The sequence below is a fragment of the Periplaneta americana genome, chromosome 2 (assembly GCF_040183065.1).
Source record: "Periplaneta americana isolate PAMFEO1 chromosome 2, P.americana_PAMFEO1_priV1, whole genome shotgun sequence".
Taxonomy (NCBI): Eukaryota; Metazoa; Arthropoda; class Insecta; order Blattodea; family Blattidae; genus Periplaneta; species Periplaneta americana.
Window position 1 is genome coordinate 202,573,618 of NC_091118.1, and position 25,751 is coordinate 202,599,368.

Sequence of the window (25,751 nt, forward strand, 5' to 3'; positions counted from 1 at the left end):
TTGATAGTGTCATTTGTGTTGTTCAGTGGTGTACGCAGAATTTTGTCAAGGAATGGGAGGGATCATTATTAAAATTGTTTACAATTTACATTATCGGTATTTTAAATTCTGTAGATTATTATTGTTATTATTATTACTATTATTATTATTATTATTATTATTATTATTATATTACGGTATATTTACTAATATTATACTAGTTCTAATAGAACATATTCGTGAATATCCTTATAAAATATTTGAAAAGTAATTTTTTCACAGCCATCCAATTTTTAACAAACAAAAGTTAAATTTCATACTGTGTCAGCTTCATTTTATTACAAGGTCGGTACTAGGCAGTAGATCTCTCTATAATAAAGATAGCATTGTTATAATTCGAACGTGCCACGGCACCAAGCACAGGGATTATATTGAAGGAGAGGTAGGAGGACTATGCCTTATGTCGATGTAGATTTTGTTACTCTGACAGTGAAAAATTAGAGAAGGAAAAACGATTATGGATAAAAGAAATACTCGAATCTAAATATGTAATTTTTTTTAAGTTCAAGGGAGAGGTTCAAAGCCGGTAACCCCTCTCCTTGTGTACGCCCCTGGTGTCGTCCATAGTCACATCTACATTATTATTCACAAAACTATATGTTAATGTCATGATCTGTGCGGTTTGACAATACTGTCTTTAATGTTTTTTTTAATAAAATAATTGTAATCAAAGTATAGTTTAACGTAATTTATCGATAATGGTTGTGATGGTGATGATGATAATAATAACAATAGTAATAATAATAATAATAATAATAATAATAATAATAATATTACCACGTTTACTTTTTAACTTCGCTCTAGAATATGCCATTAGAAAAGTTCAGTATAACACAGAGGGTTTGAAATTGAACGGGTTACATCAGCTTCTTGTCTATGCGGATAACGTGAATATGTTAGGAGAAAATCCACAAACGATTAGGGAAAACGCGGAAATTCTAGTTGAAGCAAGTAAAGCGATAGGGTTGGAAGTAAATCCCTAAAAGACTAAGTATATGATTATGTCTCGTGACCAGAATATTGTACGAAATGGAACTATAAAAATTGGAGATTTATCCTTCGAAGAGGTGGAAAAATTCAAATATCTCGGAGCAACAGTAACAAATATAAATGACACTCGGGAAGAAATTAAACGCAGAATAAATATGGGAAATGCGTGTTATTATTCGGTTTAGAAGCTTTTGTCATCTAGTCTTCTGTCAAAAAATCTGAAAGTTAGAATTTATAAAACAGTTATATTACCGGTTGTCCTGTATGGTTGTGAAACTTGGACTCTCACTTTGAGAGAGGAACATAGATTAAGGGTGTTTTAGAATAAGGTTCTTAGGAAAATATTTGGGGCTAAGAGGGATGAAGTTACAGGAGAATGGAGAAAGTTACACAACACAGAGCTGCACGCATTGTATTCTTCACCTGACATAATTAGGAACATAAAATCCAGACGCTTGAGATGGGCAGGGCATGTAGCACGTATGGGCGATTCCAGAAATGCATATAGAGTGTTAGTTGGGAGGCCGGAGGGAAAAAGACCTTTGGGGAGGCCGAGACGTAGGTGGGAAGATAATATTAAAATGGATTTGAGGGAGGTGGGATATGATGGTAGAGACTGGATTAATCTTGCTCAGGATAGGGACCAATGGTGGGCTTATGTGAGGGCGGCAATGAAACTCCGGGTTCCTTAAAAGCCAGTAAGTAAGTATTATTATTATTATTATTATTATTATTATTATTATTATTATTATTATTTGTACTATTATTACTACTCCTGTTATTTTTAATTGTTTTGCGAGCTTGAAAACATATTTTTAGTTCACTTTATTTTTTTATTTTGACACAGGATGCAGGTATTGTTATTATTATTGTTATTATAATAATTATTATTATTAATATTATGAATATTATTTTCTGAATTTCTTGCAGAAACCCCACTCCTCACGTACAAATTCACGATGTCGTTTGGGAACCTGTACAACCCTTCACGCAAACGAACTTCCATATACAATATTTGCAAATTACCAGAGCGGTGCCATCTAGTGGGAAGCTTGTGGACCTCAGAATACGAGAGGACCTCTTCAAGGAACGCATGGACTTCTGGAAAGCTCTTCCCCTAGAAGACAACCCATATCTGAGCGTAACCGCCAAAATGAGTTCCTCGTATGGACCTGCGCTAAGATCGACGGTCATTGCGATTGTATTATCAGCAGTTGTAGTATTATTCTGTTAAACTCTCTTCTGTTTCCTTAAAGGAACTTCTGATCATGAAATTTAAAGTTACGAGGACTTAGAAATCACAGATTGGCTATGTAATAACGGGAAGGATTCAACATGTAGAGCGTTAGAGACCAATCAACAATGAACAAAACCTCATAGACAACAACGAACAAAATAATGAAGAAGTGGTACTACTGGGTGTTCAGTTCAAAGTGTGTCATGGCTCGCTGTATGCCGTCATGTGGCTAGTCGATGAGCCTAGAGAAATCAATCTTCCTACACTTCCGCAGAGGTGTATTACCTATGTGTCAGAGAAGTTGTATAGCAAGTACGGCGTTCATTCTGAAGAGTACTTACTGATATGTACGGTAACGCCGGTAGTGGCAGGAATGTGAACTGTTTGGAAACATGTACTGAGGTGGGTTTTTTCTTACTGTCGGGATAAGGGGAGGGGGTTGACATTAACTTCGACGGTCAACATGGACACGGAGCATTTGATTTGTATTGTGGATACAACTGATGATAACTGATGATAACAAATACCCTGCGTACGACTTGGACGCGCAAAACACAGTTCGAAAGAGGTTATGGTAGCACACAGACCGTACAGGTCACCATCTGTTGCTACGACGTTCAAGTTATACCGTACACGTTCTCAAGTTCAGATTGAACGCCTTGATTAATAGGCAACGTCTCTGACATAAAAGCTGAAACTCGCTTCAAATCGCTGACTCACAACAGTGACGTCATGACACACTTTGAAATTAACAGCCAGTATTATTAAACTCTTACGTCATGAATATAATAGGTGGAAGTGATAAACCCTGCAGATTGAAAGGAGGAATAGATAGGGTTGCCAACCGTCCGGAATTTTTCCGGATTGTCAGGAAATCAGTCCTCTATGCAGGAAAAAAATTAAACTGTTTTCAGGACGCCTAATGTCCGGAATTTTGTTCACTGCAATATTATATTCTGAAATTTTGTATTGATATTTCATTATTAGAGATCCGACGTAGTTTGCAATGGCTACCAAAGACATTTCATAATTATACGATATACTGTTTGATGAATAGAGGCAAAGTATTTGTAAGTATTATAAGCTCTTTGGATAGAACACAGAAACGAGTTCGTGGCGCCCATTCGTGACATGGCTTGGTAGTAAATCAGCATTTGAATAACTCTGAGTGATTATGATGTGCATCTCTTTAAGATGGAAGCACTGAATGTGTGTCAGAGGGCCATTGAGTATTTGAAAATTGGTTTGATTAAGATTCTTCACTTTCTAAGAAAATCATTTTTCTAGGCCTTAATGATACTTTCACATTCAGTGTCCTTACTGAAATTGTGAACATATATCGCAAGTTAATATAAAGGGTGCGGCAAAACATCCTCCCTAATTTAAAGTTTAAATAAGAAATAGATGGATCAAAATAAGAAAACTTTATTAATATGAATGGTATCTTAACAGTGGGAATTTTTCATTTTTTTAATAACGTGTCTCTGAAGTGGTGTCTTTCACTATCAATGCATTGTTGAATGCGACTTCGGAAATTCTGCATCACTCTAACTAGCATTTCTTGAGGACTAAGACCAATTTCATCCTATACTGCATTTCTTAGGTGTGGCAAAGTCCTCGGCCGATGTGTGAACACCTCAGCCTTCAGCAGCCCCCATAGAAAAAAATCGCAGGGTGCAAGGTCTGGTGATCGTGCTGGCCAAGGGACGTCGCCACGTGAAGAAATTAAGCGTCCGGGAAACATCTGTCTCAGGACTTAGAGAGAAATCTGAGTTGTGTGAGAGGTGGCTCCGTCCTGCTGAAACCATACCTGGTCAATCTGCAGCGCATTGAGTCTTGGTGCCAAAAAATTGTTTGCACATGACCTCACACGATTTTAATAATCACGTTCAAACAATTCTTGAGCAAAGACCATCTTGTAGGGATGAAATCGCAAGTCATGGTGCAAAATTCAACGCTCTCTCCAATCAGATAAGTGAAGAGCTCTAGCGTGTTTTCGAGCAGATCTCTTTGGCGACTGCTGAAATGAACGCCTTACTGCATTAGTGTTTTCTGAAGTTCGAACTCTGCGTGGCCTTCCTCCTCCCTTTTTAATCATGTCATCACTTGCTCTAAAGTTTGATAGCCACAAGTTAATGCTTTTCCGATCTGGAACTGCCCCACGAGGGGAATCTGGAAGCGTCTCCAAAAAGCATGCTGGACAACGACAACGGAATTACCACTTACCAGAAACGATACCACAGCATAAGCACGTTCTTCACCTGTCCACGGCATAGTTGGAATCCGTTACAGATTACAATTTGCACTAACTGAATGTCAATTCCGTGTATTCTATGTCCTATTCAATTCTTGTTGTTTTGCGCATGTCATTTGATATCGCTATGGCAACGCATGTAAACCTGAATTTCCCACTGTTTAGATACCATTCATATTAATACAGTGTCCTTATTTTGATCCATCTGTTTTTTATTTAAACTTTAAATTGGGTAAGATGTTTTGCCGCACTCTTTAGAACTGGACTTCGAAAATGGTGATGCATTGTACTTATTGAAAGAGATGATGCCGATACTGAGAAATCTATCAACTGCTCAAGAACGCTGGGACACTGTTTTGAAGACACGCAGTGTGCCAAACTTAAAGAAAATTGCTGAACACATACATGCTCTTCCAATTAGCAATACTCATGTGGAACGAGTTTTTTTTCCGAAAATGAAGAATCTCTGAACTAACGAGAGGAACCGGATGAGCCCAGAACTTGTAAAATCAGAACTCTTAGTAAAGACGAACTTTAATATGTCGTGTAGAGAATTTTTTGACTATATTTCAACAAACAAAGAACTATTAAACAAAAGCAAAGCAAGCAACAAGTATTCTTTCAAACAATGTCAATGTAGTGAGTGTAGAGACAAATTTTTAAATTTATAAATCTCCTCACCATTCGTGAGCTGCCACAAGGGACAAAGAGTACTTAACCACAGAAATTTTTACAAGTTCATTGAACCATTGATTTTGTTTTAACAATTAAATTCCTACAAGTACATAGCTGCAAATAATTTTTTTTTTTGAGATTAGTCGAAATATACCTATTTTTAGAGAGGTAAGTGTTACAAAAAAGTAAAGAATGCTACTGAACTTAGTTTGATTTCGAATATAGATGATTCTTCAGGAGAGCAATTGATCCTTTCAATGCAGCTAAGGTTATAATCGGAATAATAGATGTACAAACACATCTTTCATGAAAAGAGTAGCGGTACCTCTTGCTCCAACCAGAAGTCCGATTACTTCAAGCTCTTTTAACTGGTATTTTTGGAGGTAATAGGGAATGGTAGGACTGTAGATATTCTTTTTTTTCGTTATCCACTTCTGCTGGGTGTTCCTCATCCGTTTCGAAACGCACAGTGGGATCAATTATGAATCCAGATCTTGTAGATTCCTTGAAAGCTATTATATCTATGTGCCGTGTACTGCCAGTGATGGAGAGACCATGTACTTCTTCAAAGGTGTTGTAATCGGCATCTTTAAGGGCAGTGGCTATAATTGATCATACTTGGTGGTGTCTAGCGTTTCGCAGAGCTTCGCCGTGCGGACAGGATCCCAGGACGTGTGCAAGAGTTTCAACCTCGTTGTGGCAATGCCTACAACGGTTGTCCTGAGATCTTCCCGGCACAGCATGTACTGCAGCAACATTTACTTATCAACTCCTGTGCTTTTCAATGTGTACAGACTTATGGCGTGTTCTTTAATATAGGGCTACACCACTACAACCAAATAACACCGAGGAACTCAGGACCGAAAATGAGAATTGGAGCATCTACAACAGTGTGAGATGTTGCTTTTTGTGCTTTTGCTGTGGTATCAAGCTTCAAACACAAATTTAAAAATGTGTTTGGAATACTGAAGCAATTTTCGTTCGTCAAATTTTTATTGCTTATATCAGTTGTCGCCCATATGTATAAAGTTGAATAACAGAAATTGTTTCCTTAACAGATTCTTTATCTAGTATATACGTATATACAGTGCTTTTTTTCTGGAAAAAAAAAGTTTACCGGAACTCTATCACTCGATCACATTATACAACAAAAATGTAGGTTTAAAAATATTAGGCCTACATACCTTATAAGTTCCAAACGGAGCTCATCGATTTTAAGCATAACGAAAATTTTGAGATTTCGAGCTATAGTTTCAGGATCAATAAAGGAAGATGGCAGCACTAGATTGCATGAGTTACTTTTCCACCAACAATAATAATGAGAAAATGTAAACTCTTGGACTCGGCAGTGGTGACAATTTTAATTTTTCAATTTCGCTTATAAAATATATCTCGTTGGAATGTGTAATGACAAAAAGTTTACCAGAATGCGTTCCGGACCATTCCGGTTGAAAAAAAGCGCTGCGAATATGTGTTTATTCAATTTTCCATGTGTAAAATGGCCGGTAATTTGATTTACCAGAGTTGGCAACCCAACAAAATAAAGGCAACACAGCCAAATAAAATTACAACTTCATTTTATTAGCAATAATTTAAATAAACAATTAAAAATATACAAAACACAAATTATTTCCTTCAAAAGATAATACAGAACAAGATAAATATTAATTACATCATACACAACTAATGCGGTATCACCTCTTTTTGAAACCAGCTCACACTGAAGGGCAGAAAAAAAAATTCAAATTGAAATGCTGGAAAGATTAAGGAATTAAATTTGGCAGCAGGATAGGGTTACCATGGAAACGGAAACAAAAGGAGGTGGCAAGTTTGTTTCTTTAAGACCTGCACATGTTTTACTATCATGCCATCGACATACAGTACATCAGTGATAAACTCTGCTGGACTCTTTTTACACAGAAACGTTTCACAGTTCTTGCTCACAGAAGAATGCTAACTGATTCTCGCAATTTGAATCTTGATATAAGCCTGTGCGTGTCACCCCACCACAGTTGGCACCACTGCCACTGTTGGGTTCACTGGGGGCCCATTTGGCGTAGCCAGTTGAGTTAATATGTTTGCCTGAAACGCCCAAAGTAAATGAATATATTGTAACATACTCGTACATTTTTGCAGCACACAGTGGTTTTTGGCATGCGGTATGGCTGTGTACAGAAATTTCACGTAACTATTCTAAGTCCAGAGTCAAGGATGCATATGACATATAATAGTTTTGATAAAAAATTGTCTTTGTTTAAAATGAAAAACAAAAATATTGCGACTTAATTCTTTTGGCAACAATGATTTTCTTTTTGATTGGCTTACATAAAATGAAAAATTAAATGGTGATGAACAGCAAACTCGTATGTTAAAATATTCAATTTAAAGGAGAGTGAAAAAACATTTTAATATCTTGATAACAAACAAATATCTGGCATAAAAGGATACACAAATCTCTTCTTGCAAAGTCTGTACCCATGTCTTGGCATAAAATGTTTGCAAAAGATTCGGGAAGACTTTTTTGATACTTTTGTGAAACTTCATTTTATTTAATTTCTTTTATGCTCGACCATGCCGAAATGTAGTAATTATACACCTGGTAGCAGCCCTTTAATGGACCTCATTAAAGTACACCTAATCATTAAAGTTCAGGTGTTCAACCAAACAGAAAACATCACTGTAGCATTATGAAAGCGCAAGTATCGATTATTCTCGGATATGCAATCGAAAGACAACTAGCAAAACATCACGGAGGCTGGAAATCCAATACTGTCACAGAAGGTTATGTTCTGTTACTATAATAATTAGCATTAATTGTAAATAATATTCAAATAAATTCAATTTGTCATCTCGTTTTTCAATGTCTAAATTAATTTCAAGGTTATATCAATATTAATCTTTAATTTACTCTCTAGATTATATCAAGGTCAATGACATTTGTTTCTCGGAAAAAATAAATACTTTCGCGTCTGCGCACATCTCACAATTTACGGGATATTGTACGAGGTCAGTTCCGGTCCCGAGTCAGATAAGAATAACATGAATACTTATGAATAATTTCAAGTTAAAAATATGGTCGAGCATAAAAAGTCGTATGAAACTTGCCTATAATGGTAATTAAGATGCTCGTATGAAAATTATGAAATTCGCTTGCGCTCGTTTCATAAACATACTCGCGTCTTAATTACTACCATTATAGGCTCGTTGCATAATGTACTATTATGACGTACGAGGTCGCTGTTCAACACAATCGAAATACAAGGTGTTACAGAAAATGTGAAACAAAAATTAGTTACTTTTTCAAAACCACAACTTAATAATTACTCATAGCACGATTGATAACAAAACGTAAGAAACAAACAACCTGAATACATGCATGGTGACTCACCGAAAAGTGTGAAGAACTGGCCTTCAATTTCATGATCGGTAATCCCAATGTGGATGAAGTTATTCCTCCAGTCGCCCGCGATTTTGGGGTAGAGGTCCCACATTCTCTTGATGGCCGCGAATTCCTTCTCGGAGTTGAGTATAAGCAGGTGGGCTCCTTCTAGAGCGCATGTCTGCCTAGCCTTGCTCCAGTTTACTAATATCGGGTGGAATTTGTAGTAGCCTAAACCCGGCACTAGTTCATAGCTGGGGCCTGGTATGAAAGCAGGGGCTGAAACAACCAAGCAGACACAAGTTGTCAGCATTTCTGTAGTGGGGCCAGTTAGGGTTGCCAAGTGTTCCTTATTGTACGGGATATCCTGTATTTGGGGCCAGAAAAACTTGTCCTTTATGAATTCCACTACACCCACAATGAGATGATGATGGAGATATGTTGGAATGCCTCATCTCGCCAAATATCATCTTGCTATAACCAATCTCATCGACGCTAAATAATCTAGTAGTTGATACAGCGTCGTTAAATAACCAACTAAAATTTAAAAAAAAATTCATAATCGTCCATTCCTCTGTCGGATTCTGTACAATCACACAAACAGATTGGGTACACATGCTCTTGCGAAATTGACAGATAATTCATAATTTATTCACAGGATTGCTTTTTTCTTTGGAAATTGCGTACCTGTTACTGTGGCCACTAGATGAACAGTTTCAGACTTCTCGCACTTGGTCGTGGTGTGGTTAACGTCCAGGAACCAAGGACCATCAACGTTGCTATTTGATCCATGGTCCAAAGATATCTGGAGAGGAAAAAATATTCAGCGTCAAGAATATGAGATATACTTCCTCATTATACCACCTCATGGTTTTGCAAAATTTGAGTTTCCATTCCCTAATTTAGACTTGAAATCAATATGGAGTCGGATGTAAACCGCCATCGAACTTGGACCCCACGGTAAGTGGTCATTAGTTGCTGGTGGTAGGCCTAGTGCTATGTACTGCGGGATGTCCCCTGTACTCATAACAGCTCGTGGGACCCGCATTTTGGTACTGTAATGATGCCTATGTGGAAAGGTAAAAGGGATTCTACAGGCTGTATGAGAGTTCGTGGGCGGCCCATAGGGGAATCTGTAGCGCAATGAGTTCTTAAAGCATGCACATCATTCCATCCCAATGGAAGCACAATGACCCCACTCGAGGGATCGACCTGTGAGGGCAGTCCCAGCCTATGAACTTCTTCTTAAGGGGGACTATTGTATATATTCACAAAGAAGACGGAAACAGGGCAGGCTTAAACATTCTTGGAAACAAGGAATTAACAGACGGTAAATAAATAAGTAAAAATTAAACAAAAATATAATAATAATTTAATAACTAACTAAATAAATAAATAAATAAATAAATACATAGTATTCTGCCACATGCCAGGTCTTTCACTGCAAACCCAGCATTCGTCAATCTCCAAATAAATAATTAAATAAATAAATAAACAAATAAATACATACTATTCTGCCACATAGCAAGTCTTTCACTGCAAACCCAGCATTCTTCAATCTCCAAATAAATAAATAAATAAATAAATAAATAAAAATAAATAAATATATATAAAATAAAACAAATAAATAAATAAATAAATACATAGTATTCTGCCACATGCCAGGTCTTTCACTGCAAACCCAGCATTCGTCAATCTCCAAATAAATAATTAAATAAATAAATAAACAAATAAATACATAGTATTCTGCCACATGACAAGTCTTTCACTGCAAACCCAGCATTCTTCAATCTCCAAATAAATAAATAAATAAATAAATAAATAAAAATAAATAAATACATATATATATAAAATAAAACAAATAAATAAATAAATAAATAAATAAATACATAGTATTCTGCCACATGCCAGGTCTTTCACTGCAAACCCAGCATTCGTCAATCTCCAAATAAATAATTAAATAAATAAATAAACAAATAAATACATAGTATTCTGCCACATGGCAAGTCTTTCACTGCAAACCCAGCATTCTTCAATCTCCAAATAAATAAATAAATAAATAAATAAAAATAAATAAATAAATATATAAAATAAAACAAACAAATAAATAAATAAATACATAGTATTCTGCCACATGCCAGGTCTTTCACTGCAAACCCAGCATTCGTCAATCTCCAAATAAGTAATTAAATAAATAAATAAACAAACAAATACATAGTATTCTGCCACATGGCAAGTCTTTCACTGCAAACCCATCATTCTTCAATCTCCAAATAAATAAATAAATAAATTTTTATTTTATTGGGTTATTTTACGACGCTGTATCAACATCTAGGTTATTTAGCGTCTGAATGATATGAAGGTGATAATGCCGGTGAAATGAGTCCGGGGTCAGCACCGAAAGTTACCCAGCATTTGCTCGTATTGGGTTGAGGGAAAACCCTGGAAAAAATCTCAACCAGATAACTTGCCCCGACCAGGATTCGAACCCGGGCCACCTGGTTTCGCAGCCAGACGCTCTGACCGTTACTCCACAGGTGTGGACAATAAATAAATAAATAAAAAATAAATAAATAATGTATATAAAAATGAAATAAATAAATAAATAAATAAATAAATAAATAAATAAATAAATAAATAAATAAATAAATAAATAAATAAATAAATAAATAAATAAATAAATAAATAAATAAGGTATATACCTTGGACAGATGGCCCGTTTCGACGTGATTTTACGTCTTCATCAGTGTCTCCTGAACTACTCACTACTAGTTCAGGAGACACTGATGAAGACGTAACATCATGTCGAAACGGGCCGTCTGTCCAAGGTATATACCTTTTTTAAAAATTTTAACACTGTTTAACGTGTGACTAAACAATTTTATGTTTTTAACAAACAAAGTGTTAACGTGAACTATAATCAATGATAAATAAATACATAGTGTTCTGCCTAATGGTAGGTCTTTCACTGCAAACCCCACATTCTTCAATCTCCAAATAAATAATTAAATATATAAATAAATACATAGTGTTCTGCCAAATGGCAGGTCTTTCACTGCAAACCCAGCATTCTTCAATCTTCCAATAAATAAATAAATAAATAAATAAATAAATAAATAAATAAATAAATAAGCAGGTAAGTAAATAAAATGAATAAACCTTTGGATAATAGCACCATAACTGAAATATAGTTTGAATGCAGTTGTTCCTTTCAATTTTTACTCTTTTGGGACTCAAACAACGTAAGTAAACAGATTACTTAACTCATACCTGCGCCACCCAGATGCCACTCTCGTTTCGTCGACTTGTAATGGACAACTGGAAGGCAGAAGCTCGAAACGAGGAACATGGAGGATTCACACAGGCACAACCAGAGAGCCCCACGTACAACAATACAGCACGAACAAACATGGCAATTTAGGGACCTCTGAAAATAAATTATTAATTATTATTATTGTTATTAAATTTTCAGCATAATTTTTTTACTGTATGTTGTAATTTATGATTAAAAATATTACTCTATCATCTAGTATTTATATTTGTTTACACCGAAACATGTGTAATGCACATTCGAAATATTAAGAGAGACAGAATTTCTATGTAAATAATAAATAATTTTGTATTCCTTGCCATTTAGATTCTCAGAAAATATAATGTATTAATTGCAAATTTATTGAATCATTAAACACAGTTTGGGTGGATATTACAGACAAAAGTAATGTGCTAAAGAACTATGGAAGAACGTAAAATCCGCTCGAGTAGTTGAAGGTTTTTCCAAAAGAGTGCAATAAATCACTCTGTTTGGGTTGAAGAACAAGCCCCACACTCAAATATACTAGGAATGAATATTAGGTTGGTTTTCTAAGAATTCTGATACTATAATACTAGTCTTGAAAGTTGACAGTAAGTTACCATACCAAGTTCTCTTTTTTTTTTTTTTCTTCTTTTCGTTGCTATGACAACTGTCATGCCATTGCTGGCTAAAAAATTAAAATCGTGGGTTGCAATCAACAACAAGAGGAGCGTTTTTGCAAAAGTCGATAGATGCAGAATTTTTCGAAAGTGAGTTACATATGGATATCGTATATTTTCTTCCTCCGGAATCGATCTATGAAATCAGATTTACCAAAACTTGATTCATACCGTATGTAGAGACTACCAAACCTTCCAGGTTTTTTTCAAAACTCGATAGATCCTGTCACTTGTGTAATTTCTGTAAAATCTTGATTTCTGCATCTATCGACTTTTGCAAAAACACTCCTCATTACTCTTCCAGAACCGACGGTAAAGTTGTGATTTGCCAAACTTGCAACAAAACTTTGGACGTTTCGTGAGATCACAATTGAAGCAAGATGTACAGAGCACACTTTGTTTCATACGTCCAACTTTAAAATGGTTTCTCTTTTAATTCAATAAATAATGACCTGTATGAGGCATTTTACACAAAATTAATATGTAACACACAAACATGCAGCACATTCACAGAACACCAATATAGCGCAAAATGTTATGTGTTTCGAACCAAGATGTAGTGAATCGATACTCCCTCTCTGGTCCCTTTTCAGTTTGCGAGTCAAGGTCGTAGCCACGTCTTTAGAGGCTTCTGCCACAAGCCTCACACTGAACTTTCAATCCTGAATGACTGCGAACAGTGAACTTATTATATGGAAGGATCGGAGTGAAGCCAAGTATCATGACACAACGTTATTATGAACTTATAAGCCTACTGTTATTAGGTGTAACTCAAATTTTTTTGGGTAGGCTAAGCCTCAAAAGACTTTTAAGAGCTTCGCCACTGCTAATGAGTATGGTAAGTAAGAGGTAATGGTGGACTGATGCTGGAAAATGTTCCAACCACAAATTAAACAGGACCTACAGACATACGAACCTTGGTGCCTTCATTTCATATTTATTAACTGACTCCATCTGCAGCTGGAGTGCTGGACAAAGATCTGCATATACTATCACATACAGACTTACTTATTTTCAGTGTGACAATCATGCAATTTCATATTAAAGTTATTGAGAATGTACCACTCACCCGTTCCAAGATCTTCCCCTGTTGATATCTCTTTGATTTCTCTAATAATATTCTGTCTTATATACCAGGCGAAATAGAGTGACAGTCAACTATTATCCTCTTAACTATTATGTCAGTCTAACTTAATCCTCTCAGAACGATTATCTTTTGTTTACAACTGGATAATCTCATCACAGAAGTTTATTAAAATATCTTAGAACGTAACAGCATATCAAAGAAGGGAAATGGATATTAAGGATTCCATCGGATATCATTTTGAATGTAGCAATACATTTTCTCATCATTTTCACATTTATTATTAAAAAATTCGTTGATACAATCAAATAACTTTTATAACAGAATTTGTTGATTTAGTCTGGTTTTAGGAAATAGTCACTGGCATGTTCTAGGGGTAGTGACCAGGGTTCGTGCCCAGGCTGATTCAATCGTGGGTTTGAAATCCACTTCAACCGATTACTTGGTTTGCGTTTTCTGAGATTTTTCTCAACATTGAGACAAATGTCAGGTATTACCATGACGAAACCTGAGACTCATCTCGCCAAAACACCATCTTGTGCCACAAATTTCACTAACAGATAAATGTAACAGAAATTAATAAATGTGTATTTTTTTTTTTTTCACATTTCATCACAATGACAACCCTTTGAAGCCAGTTTCATTAATACGAATTGAATGCTATACATGGATATTAACTTCTGACTTAGGTTCTGGCTGATATGTACATCTATTATCAGGCAGTACATCTCACTTGATGATATGTGTTGGAGGAAAAACAGGTTTCAGCTAATAAACACTATTTGTTCAAATAATTAATGCTATAAAATGCTATTTTTTAACAATATTTTTGCTATAAATACAAAAAATTAATGGTATAATTTCACACCTCTGTTTATGAAGCAATGGGATGAAATGGATGAACAAAAAGATAAATATTGTGTATTAAAGTTTCTGTTCGCATACAAAGGCCAACTTTCTGGTGCAATAGGAGTCATAGAGCTCTCCGCCACGATTAACTGCAGCACAATTGACACCAGTGCCACTGTTGGGTTCACCAGCCTTCCATATCGCGTAGCCTGTAGTATTGACATGCTCTCCTGAAAGAAAGAAACAACTTATTTCAAGATTATGCTATCACTCAGAATTTATGAATATTAAACATTAAGTCACATTTAATGTAGATCATTATTGTTTCTAGTTTATATTAATGATTTAGCCTCTGCCATAAATAATTTAGTCCACACCTGTGGAGTAATGGTCAGCGCGAAATCAGGTGGCCAGGTTCGAATCCCGATCAGGGCAAGTTACCTGGTTGAGGTTTTTTCCGGGGTTTTTCCTCAACCCACTACGAGCAAATGTTGGGTAACTTTCGGTGCTGGACCCCAGACTCATTTCAGCAGCATTGTCACCTTCATTTCATTCAGACGTTAAATAACCTTGATGTTGATAAAGAGTCGTAAAATAACCCAATAAAAAAAATAAATAAAAATAAAATAAATAAATAATTTATCCCGCGTAATCTTATCTGCCTACACCTACAGATCGTAGATAATCATATTTGTATTGTATCATCTGTAAATAAAATATCATACATATTTTAACACAATGCATTTTCAGATTGTGAAATAAAAAAAAAAAACATAGAATAGATATTATTCCGTCATCATTCTGTCATGTATTGTCTGGATCAGCTTAGACGTGAGCTATCAGTGTGGGTGTAGTCTAAGCATGAAACAGGTCACTAATTTCAGTTGCAAAGTGCAGGGTTCCGAAAAACTGCCTGTAGCCTGTTAGTTTGAATTTATATTAAATAACTATATCATGGTCTAGTGGTCAGAGCTTCTGGCTATAGTTCATGAGGTCCCGGGTTCGATTCCCGGAGAGAGCACAGGAATTTTTCCTTAAAGGGGATTATTCCTGTGTTCGTCCATGGTCTGGAATTTAGGTTAAGTTCAGATTTAAGACCTCTCCTGGCACCACATTATCATAATCATCCTATCACATCATTGGGGTAATGTAACTCCGCCTTCTAGGCGCCCCAAACTCAGAAGTGGGTTACAACTAAGCCACGGCCAGGAGAGAAGACCAGAAATGTCGAAAAGACAACCTGGTGGCATTGGATAAAAAAAAATATTAAATAACTAATATATTTGTTACTTTTAATACATCTTCTGATAGAGGTTCTGGCTGATATGTACATCTATTAACAAGCAGTACCTCTCACTTGACGATATGTGTCAGAGGAAGAACAATTGTTTGTATACATCTGAAGTATGACTAATGTAATATGTAGTTAGTCGCCGATGTATGCAATGGAGGGGGGAAGGAGATTGGCCACCCTATCCCATTATCTCCTGGCCTAGTTGTCTCATAAGTGGTGCCTTCTTGGTATTACTTGGAAGGTTCAGACCTGTCTTCAGACAGTTGACTAAACAACAACTTTTAATACCATATGTAAGTGCATATTTCTCTTTAATGGCATATTTGAGTGCATATTCCTCTTTAGTGACATACTGAAGTGCATATTTTTCTTTAGTGGCGCATTTAAATGCATATTTCTCTTCAGTGGCATATTTAAGTGCATAATCTTCTTTAGTGACATATTTAAGTGCATATTTCTTTGATATGCATTGTATGTTTGTATGCTTATTTCACCTAGATTATATGCATAAAAGTCTGATGTCTAATCATTACAGTATTATTATTTGTCTCTCCTAATGTCTTACTGTTTATAATTTGTCAATTGAAGTTTATCATAGGTATGTATGGTAATAAAAAAAATATTTATTTACAGGGTTCTTTATTATCCACTCTTCCCCATATCTGCAGTCGGTTCTGCAGAATGTATCCCCCACAGATATGGGTGAATTACTGTATACAGGGTGCTCTAAAATTCCAATTACAAACTTCTAGGACTTGTTAAGGGGACTGAGTAGATAATATTTTGAATAGGAATCCATGTCCGGAAACGTGCCGTTTCTGTGCTACAGCCGTTCGAACAAAGATGGATAGGCCGAGGTGGTCCAATTGCATGGCCTCCACGATCACCGGATTTGACTCCATTGGACTTTTTCCTCTGGGGTCATATGAAGAGTTTGGTTTATGAGACTCCTGTAGAGACAGCAGAAGATCTGGTGGCACAAGTTGTGGTTGCTGCAGGAGAGATTGCAGATACACCAGGTGTGATAGAGCGCGTTTACCAAAACATCATTCGTAGGTACAATGCGTGCAACGAAGTTGGTGGTCGCCACATCGAACCGCATTTGTAGTGGATTTGAATGTTAACCATCATTTGAAAAGGACAAAAACAATTTAAGTTGAACTGTAAACAAAATTGTTTGTGACAAATGATTCAGTTTCCATTTTGTTTCTTTGGTTATTAATGAGTTGAATTGTAAAACAAGTGATGTACTGAGTCACGCCTCATAATAAAATAAATTACATGTAAAAGTGGTCGCGTTAAAAACATGTTTTCAAACGGCTGTAGTATGGAAACGGTACGTTTCCGGACATGGGTTCCAATTCAAAATATTATCTACTCAGTCCCCTTAACAAGTCCTAGAAGTTTGTAAGGAGAATTTTAGAGCACCCTGTATGATGAAATGAACATGTTAACTTTACTTTCTGACTGTAACTCGTTTAATGAGAAGAGTTAGTGTCACATTCATGACACCGAATATTTTAAATTAAACGTCATGCTTGCAGTTCACATATTCGTTTTTGTAAGCCAAGAACAGAATGTTTCCACTTACCGAAGATACTGTAGAACTGTCCCTCAGTTTCATGGTCTGTGAGTCCCACTTGTAGGTAGTCATTCGTCCAGTCATTTGTCAGCTTGGGTTGCCGGTCCCATATCTTCTTGACAGCCTGGAACTCCTTCTCTGAGTTGAGCACCAAAAGATGGGCGCCCTCTTTCATACAAGTCTCCCGGGCAACATTCCAGTCCACTGTGATGGGGTGGAACTTATAGTATCCCAGTTCAGGCAAAAACTCGTAGTTAGGCCCGGGTTTCAGTGAAGGTGCTACACAATAAAGATATCGCATTATACTGAATCAATTTTAATTCACATTAAAATACTGCAACTTCTCCAGTTTTTTTTTTAATTTATGCTTCTATTCACTTGCAAATTTACGGATTCAACTTTTTTTTTTGGTTTTATATTTACCAGTACTTAAACGACTAGACATTATTTCATTTTTGCCGATTTATTTGAAATTGCAGGTGAAACCAAACATGAATATAATTCTCAATAAAGCCTCAAAACGTAAAGGCATCCACACAGATTCATTGACGTGCACAGGAAGGAGAGAAGTACAACTTCCATGGTTTCTTAAGGGTGCTCATACAGTAGCGATGCTTCAGGTTGTAAACCTTTCACAAAATTTTTAATATCCCAGAGATAATTCAGTGGATATTTCTCATTTTTTTATACACAAGTAAGTGGTATTTGGGCCTCTAATTTGGCATCAACAAATTTGTAATTATCAAATTAATTTATTTTTTTTATTTACACAATTTAAAGGAAATAATTTGTTACTACATAAGAGGATAAACATGGTATCTTTCCAGCCACTTGTCAGATTCAAAGTTTCTTCTTTATTTTTGACTCCAGAAATGTAGTGTTAGAGGATAGACTGAAGTGAACTTTCTATGTTACAAAGTTTTTGAACTACATTTTTTTTGTCATAAACAAGAAAAGTCATTTTTATTTTACATTATTTACGCCTACTTAAAATTTGTGAAATTGTGATTATACTTCCATGAAAGTGGTTCACCCTCTACAGTTTGAATGCCTAAAGATATCCCGAAAATTTGAAACAATTTGGACAATTAGTTCAAGAGATATTACGTTTTTAGTTTGAAAAATAGCAGCAAATTATTTCGTTTAAATTTTGTAAATAAAAATAATGAACTATTGCGATAATTGAAAATTTGTTGATACCAAATCAGAGGCCAAAATACCACTTATTTGTGTACAAAAAATGAGAAAGATCCACTGAATTATCTCTGAGATATTAAAATTTTGTGAAAGTTTTACAATCTGCAGCAGCGCTCCTGTATGAGCCCCCTTAATTTGGGCATTGAAAGGAGAAAATGTGGTGAGTATGGCTACCGTTTACCCCTAGGTACAACCTGTCACTTAATTTTATAGAGTTCTGACAGGACATCAGAAATAATGAGTTGAGAAATTCCAGCTTTCCTTGGACTTAAAGGCAGACTTTTCAGTCGGAAGTCTGTTGTTATGCCAACAGTCAATTTGTTTCCAGATTGCAAAAGGATTAATTTACTACTACTACTTATTACTTACGAACCACTTACTACTACTAATCATGATAATAACAACGTTCATAATAATTTACTGTGATAGGGTAGAACCTGTAAGAATGGAGTTGGGGTACCAGCTCATGAATGGGTGTAGGATTCACTGGGAGAGCTATACAACAAATTTATAAAAAAAAAAATCAAGAATTCTAGTTTGTTGAAATCCTTAATTTCATTTTACTGTTTGATGTACACCGTGTATCAAAAAGATGGACCCAATTTCAAAGCCCTATAGCTCTGCAATCACGAGTCGTCCATGAATGACATGCATGTTATAGGGTTTCTAATGACCAATGCTAGATGTCTCTCCCAACGCAACAACAGCCACTAAATTTACTGACTGCAGTTATACAGGAATTTTCACTGAATTGAGACTGGACGTTTTTAATGAGTAAAAGTAAAGGTCTCGTGTACCAACCTGTGACTCCACAACAGAAGTCCTTTACGTTGGATAGGTTGTACAGGGCCCAAAGAGCACTACACTCTTGGCCCCCAAGGTCCCCAGACATTATACCGTGCGATTTCTTCTTGAGGGGTTAAGTCAAAGACTATGTTTTTGTGATGCCATTATCAACTAAAATGCAGAACTGTCAATTCACAATTAGCCAGAAATATAGTTCTATTACCTGTGACTGTGGCTACTAGATGAACGGTTTCAGATCTCTCACACTTAGTGGTGGTGTGGTCCACGTCCACATGCCATATGCCATTATATTCGTCGCTTGGTCCATGATCCAGTGACACCTGATAACAATTGTCGAAAGAAATAGCAAGTATAAAAATTCTGTTGTCGAAAATGTGTAAGTTATTTTTCATAACTTGTCCCAGTTGTTTTTATTAAAGTGCATTTAATATGATGCAATCAATTAATCACAGTTTTAATTTGTGATAAATAATACATGCCAACATACTGTTTAATTAGGCTTGCCAGATAAAAAAATGAAAAGCAGGACATTTTATCTGAAAAAGCATGATTTTTCACAAAAGAGCAGGAAATGATGATGTGACACATGACATGACACTTATTTTCAATAGGTATTTTAGACAGGGTATTAAAAAAGAAGCATTGAATATTTTGAAAGGTGCTAATATAAACCTTCCGAGATATGAGTTCTTGTTCACCAACATCATAGGAGATTAACATTAATATTAGTAAGTCTTTAGTAAATCATAAGAGATGCTCAATGTGATTTCCGTTAAAAAACATCTAATATTCTGATTGGTGGTACTAGTATGCATCAAAACACGAAAAAAAAGTCTAACAGGCATCCTAAAATTAAAATTTGTACGAAATAATGGCTTTGAAATTGGTATTATGAGAACAGCATATCTAATGTGAGCTCTTTTGCTTGCTTTTTATTAAGTACACAGTATCATATCAGAAATGCAGTAAACAAAGGGGTAACTACCTAAGACGTTGGGTAGAAGAATGGGTTACAATGAATTAGCATCTCCCATAATGTTGGTGAGCAAGCACTCATATCTGGCGAGATATTAATTTTAGCACCCATGCATATTATATTTTTTTTTTTTTGCTGTTTTCATTAATACTATCACCTCACAAAATAAAGAATGCTTTTCTTAACACCCTGTATAATAAAGTAAATAGTCTTAGTGTACAATAAAATTGATACACAACTGTAAATAATCAAATTAAATTAAATTAACTGCATAAATTATAAATAAGCTTATATCTTGTTTGATGTGTGGATAAGCTTCAGGGCTTCTACCGCGTTGTCTTGGTGTTGGTGGCTGACGTTTCGACCGCTGTGTTGTGGTCATCTTCAGAGCAGTTGTTGGATAAGGAAATAGTCTGCGAGCTCGTATATATAGTAGTCTCGATGGGGGGAGTACTTGCGGTGATAGGTCGTAGGTTCTCCTTCTGACATCTGATTGGTCCTACGTTGTCCAATCCGGTTGAGATCTGTATGAAGGGGAAGTATTCATATTAAATGCTGGCCCTCATAAGGTCCGAAAGAGTGACCTTGATACCGTGCCCGATGTCCGGATGAAGGGGGGCGCTGCGTACATGTCGGTCGAAACGTCAGCCACAAACACCAAGACAACGCAGTAGAAGCCCTGAAGCTTATCCACACACCATGTACACCAGCCACGGAAGCCTACGCGAACACTTATATCTTGTTTGCCTACTTCGTATTTTTCTGATGACCCAACTTTTTCTTTTTCATTATCCAAATGTTGAAACCTTATTTTACCTTAAGGTATATTTGTTTGAGCAAGAAATGTTTTTTTTCCATGCATTAAATATTTGTGGAAATCCACACAACATAGATGTTTTAAATTAAATTTTACAAACGTAATTCCTCTGATGTACTCCAAACACAGACAGTTTCTCTCTTTGGGTCACTGAGAGAGAGCAGACAGGAGAGGAAAGCAGGACAATTTCAGATATTCTACAAAGCCTGACTGGAAGCAGGAAACACATCTGCAAAATCCGAACGTCTGGAAATCCTATGCTTAGTTCATACCTGCGCCACCCAGATGCCACTCTCGTTTCGTCGACTTGTGATAGACAACTGAAAGGCAGAAGCTCGAGAAGGGGCACATTGGAGCTCCATGCTGGCACAGCTGCAGAGCCCCATGTACAATAATATAGCACGAACAAACATGGCGATTTAGACAGTTCTTGACCACACTGACTGCAGATAAGATAAGTAAAAATACATTATTTATGCTACTACTACTACTATATGGCACTAATCTCACCGGCCCTGTGAAGAATGCTAAAGGAAAGCATCAACTGTTACTCACTCCAAAGCTTCTTGAAACCACGCCTCTATTTGCCAGCTTCTGAACTGATAACAATCACAGTACAAGCTTCTTAAAAACATTAACGAATCACTATACAGGGTGCTCTAAAATTCCCCTTACAAACTTCTAGGACTTGTTAAGGGGACTGAGTAGATAATGTTTTGAATTGGAACCCATGTCCGAAAACGTACCGTTTCCATGCTACAGCCGTTTGAAAACATGTTTTTAACGCGACCACTTTTACAAGTAATTTATTTTATTATGAGGCGTGACTCAGTACATCACTTGTTTTACAATTCAACTCATTAATAACCAAAGAAACAAAATGGAAACTGAATCATTTGTCACAAACAATTTTGTTTACAGTTCAACTTAAACTGTTTTTGTCCTTTTCAAATGATGGTTAACATTCAAATCCACTACAAATGCGGTTCGATGTGGCGACCACCAACTTCGTTGCACGCATTGTGCCTACGAATGATGTTTTGGTAAACGCACTCTATCACACCTGGTGTATCTGCAATCTCTCCTGCAGCGAACACAACTTGTGCCACCAGATCTTCTGCTGTCTCTACAGGAGTCTCATAAACCAAACTCTTCATACGACCCCAGAGGAAAAAGTCCAATGGAGTCAAATCCGGTGATCGTGGAGGCCATGGAGGGTCTGACGTAAGCACCCCTCATCATGTAACACTGCAGGTGGACGAATTGCGAAGCTATTACTTGTTGAGACACGTGACGTACGTTCAGGCAGTGCTTGTTTTCAAACGGCTGTAGCACGGAAACGGTACGTCCTAGAAGTTTGTAAAGGGAATTTTAGAGCACCCTGTATTTGTTTTAACCCCTGTGGTAGTTGAATGGTCAGACCACAGTGTAATTTTTTACAGAAGTTACTTTTACCACCTTAATATTAATAATAAATAAGAAAATTTATTATTATTATTATTATTATTATTATTATTATTATTATTACTTCCAAGTCGGTTAAATTGAAAAATATTCAAAGAAAATTTATTTCTTATATACTTTTCGATTTTTACCCAATTCCTGTGTTTATAATTATGAGAGTAACTGAAAATATTTTAATTGTTGTAGTCTATATACCAGATGTCAAGAGCGTGATTATTTATTTTTTTGTAAGATTATTAAGGGTGAAATTGATTGTAAATCATTCTTAAGTAATATCACTTTTTATATTCCTACAAAAAAATTAAAATAAAAAAAAAATTACACTAGAAATTCAAAATCTCTTTCTCCCATCTGCAGATGCATAAAAAATGCCAATTTCCATGGAATTAATTTAGATCCATTTAATTTAATGTATGTATAGTATTCACTTTATTGGTATTGTATGTGATTTTGTTCTCATTAATTTTAATTTGTCTTTTGTTAGTATTGTATTTATTTATTCTCGTTATCATTAAATATGTTAATAATAATAATAATAATAATACTAATAATAATAATAATAATAATAATAATAATAATAAAAATGATTTATTTTACCTGGCAGAGTTAAGGCCGTAAGGCCTTCTCTTCCACTCAACCAGCAAAAAGTATACATACATATGTATGAACTTACAAATAATTAAAATATTTGATTTAGATGAGAGTTACATGTATACAAGAGTTATTTACGAATTAAACAACAAAATACTATGAACTATTAATTAAACACTGAAATAAACTGTGTAGCAGAATTAAGCTAAAATACATAGAATGTTAATATATTTTAAATAATATTAGATAATAGAAAGAGATTGTTATGAGACAATTAAAATACAGCACAATCAGGTTGATGTCTAAAGAAAAAAGTAACAATGTAGTCAGTGATAGTTTAAATCAGTATGATTGGAGTGAAATACTAATAAGGTTATCTTTTAAGCTGTTCTTAAAGGTGTTTATTGTCTTGCAGCCCCTAATACTTTGTGACAAGGAATTCCATTGACGCGAGGTGGATACTGTAAAAGACGATGAATAACAAGATGTTCTATGAAGAGGTATATTAGCGTGCCACAGATAAGTGATCTGGTATTTACGTCGTGGTTAGAATATAGATAAGAGAAACGAGACGAAAGGTAATTTGGTATGTATGTTGTCAGCAAACAGCTGGATACATTAAGAAGATTGGTTGATCATTAAATAACCACAGTATTTTATATTCATTTAATATTTTATCTTTTGTTATGCTGAACTTAAATTGGCCTCTGACTATTGTGCAGGACATGAATATTAATAAATAAATAAGTAAATAAATAAATAAAATTACATTAAATAATGTAATTATGATTACAACATAAACATCATAAAGTATGGACTACTGGTACTGTAAAATTTTCCATAATTTGAGTACATTGCATGCTCTGGAATGAAAAACTATGTTACCCAAATTAGCCCACACTTGTAAATTGTAATTTATTAACAAAGTATTGACATGAGGTGAGTATTTTCCAGTTTAAGAAGCCATGGTCCACTGGCAATGTTATATCTGGACGTTTCGTCTACAGCTGCAGTAGATTTAACATCTGGACATAACTTCGCCAGTGGACCACGGCCTCTTAGTCCAGGAAACATTTACCCCATTGACGCTGACTGTGAAAGCTTACATTCGAATATTACTGACATATTACTAAATCTATTAAAAATAAGTTCTCAACACATAGATGAATTTGGTTACTGTATCATAGCTGTTTCATAAGAAAGTTACTTTGAATGTGATGTGTCTGTTCACAGACTTGTAAATAATTTTTTATTTTATTTTATGCTCGACCATGCCGAAATGTAGTAATTATACACCTGGTAGCAGAACTTTAATGCATGTCATTAAAGTACACCTACTCATTAAAGGTCAGGTCTTTCAGCCAATGATGACTCAGGTTACAACTGTTCAGCCAATGACAGGTCAGCTTTCTACCGTTATAAAACCGCAAGTATAGATTATTTTCGGATATGCAATCGAAAGAGAATTAGCAAAAAGTCACAGAGGCTGGAAATCCAATACTGTCGCAGAAGGTTATGTTCTGTTACTATAATAATTAGCGTTAATTGTAAATAATATTCAAATAAATTCAATTTGTCATTTCGTTTTTCAATGTCTAATTTAATTTCAATGTTATCTCTGTAGGTTCTTATGGCCTAGCAAGGTCAATGTGAACATCTGTTCCTCGGAAAAAATCAATACTTTCGCGTCTGCGCACATCTCACAACATACGGGACATTGGCCAAGGTCAGATACAAAGAAAATTAATAATATCAAGTTAGAAATATGGTCGAGCATAAAAAGTCGTGTCGACCTGGTTGGCGAGTTGGTATGGCGCTGGCCTTCTATGCCCAAGGTTGCGGGTTCGATCCCGGGCCAGGTCGATGGCATTTAAGTGTGCTTAAATGCGACAGGCTCATGTCAGTAGATTTACTGGCATGTAAAAGAACTCCTGCGGGACAAAATTCCGGCACATCCGGCGACGCTGATATAACCTCTGCAGTTGCGAGCGTCGTTAAATAAAACATAACATTTAACATTTAAAAAGTCGTATGAAACTCGCCTATAATGGTAATTAAGAAGCTCGTATGAAAATTATGAAACTCGCTTGTGCTCGTTTCATAAATATCCATACTCACTTCTTAATTACCTTCATTATAGGCTCGTTGTATAATGTACTATTACCTGGCAGTATCAATATGATGAAAACAAATTTTTAACACTCCATGATAGACAATTGTGAAGTAGGCAATATACAGTATATTAAATTGACATTTTATGAAGATTCAGTAAAGTTTTATTCAATAAATTGTAACTTACACAAAAATTACCTCGACCTTACCTATCTGAAGACCTTCTATCACGTCTTATGCTTTTTGGGAGATATTTTCCGAAGGCCTGTAGCTTCACCTCGAGTAGAACAGTCATACTATTCCATACTAATATGTTGAGAATGCAACACTTACCTGTTCCAAGATCTTCTGTGTAGATGTATCTCTATGAGTTCTGTACTGATATTCTGCTTTATATAGCATGAAAAACAGACCAGCTCTCAATCATTATCC

General features: G+C 35.6%; 3 protein-coding genes across 4 annotated transcripts in view; 1 reads left to right on the top strand and 2 right to left on the bottom strand.

Annotated features, from left to right (window-relative positions):
- Positions 1-6,058, top strand: part of LOC138695053 (juvenile hormone esterase-like) — a 40,795-nt gene extending 34,737 nt beyond the window's left edge. The window contains exon 11 of the mRNA XM_069819397.1: positions 1,960-6,058. Coding sequence (XP_069675498.1) covers positions 1,960-2,263 — 304 coding nt within the window. The 3' untranslated portion in view covers positions 2,264-6,058. The remainder of the gene's footprint in view (positions 1-1,959) is intronic.
- Positions 6,058-14,635, bottom strand: LOC138695057 (hemolymph lipopolysaccharide-binding protein-like). Of its 2 annotated transcripts, none has more exons than XM_069819402.1 (5): positions 14,499-14,635; positions 11,845-12,001; positions 9,262-9,379; positions 8,584-8,853; positions 6,058-7,277 (listed from the first exon to the last, which is right to left on the bottom strand). In XM_069819402.1, the coding sequence occupies exons 2-5, from the start codon at positions 11,983-11,985 to the stop codon at positions 7,123-7,125; spliced, it is 684 nt and encodes a 227-aa protein (XP_069675503.1). In that variant the 5' UTR covers positions 11,986-12,001; positions 14,499-14,635; the 3' UTR covers positions 6,058-7,122. The 2 variants fall into 2 exon arrangements, with proteins under 2 accessions (XP_069675503.1, XP_069675502.1); XM_069819401.1 differs by lacking the exon at positions 14,499-14,635 and adding an exon at positions 13,616-13,773.
- LOC138695056 (hemolymph lipopolysaccharide-binding protein-like) lies at positions 13,888-25,702 on the bottom strand. The gene is made up of 5 exons (XM_069819400.1): positions 25,653-25,702; positions 21,425-21,595; positions 19,562-19,679; positions 17,365-17,634; positions 13,888-14,709 (listed from the first exon to the last, which is right to left on the bottom strand). Exons 2-5 carry the CDS (start codon positions 21,563-21,565, stop codon positions 14,555-14,557), a joined length of 684 nt encoding a protein of 227 aa, XP_069675501.1. The 5' UTR covers positions 21,566-21,595; positions 25,653-25,702; the 3' UTR covers positions 13,888-14,554.
- Positions 25,703-25,751: the final 49 nt, after the last annotated feature.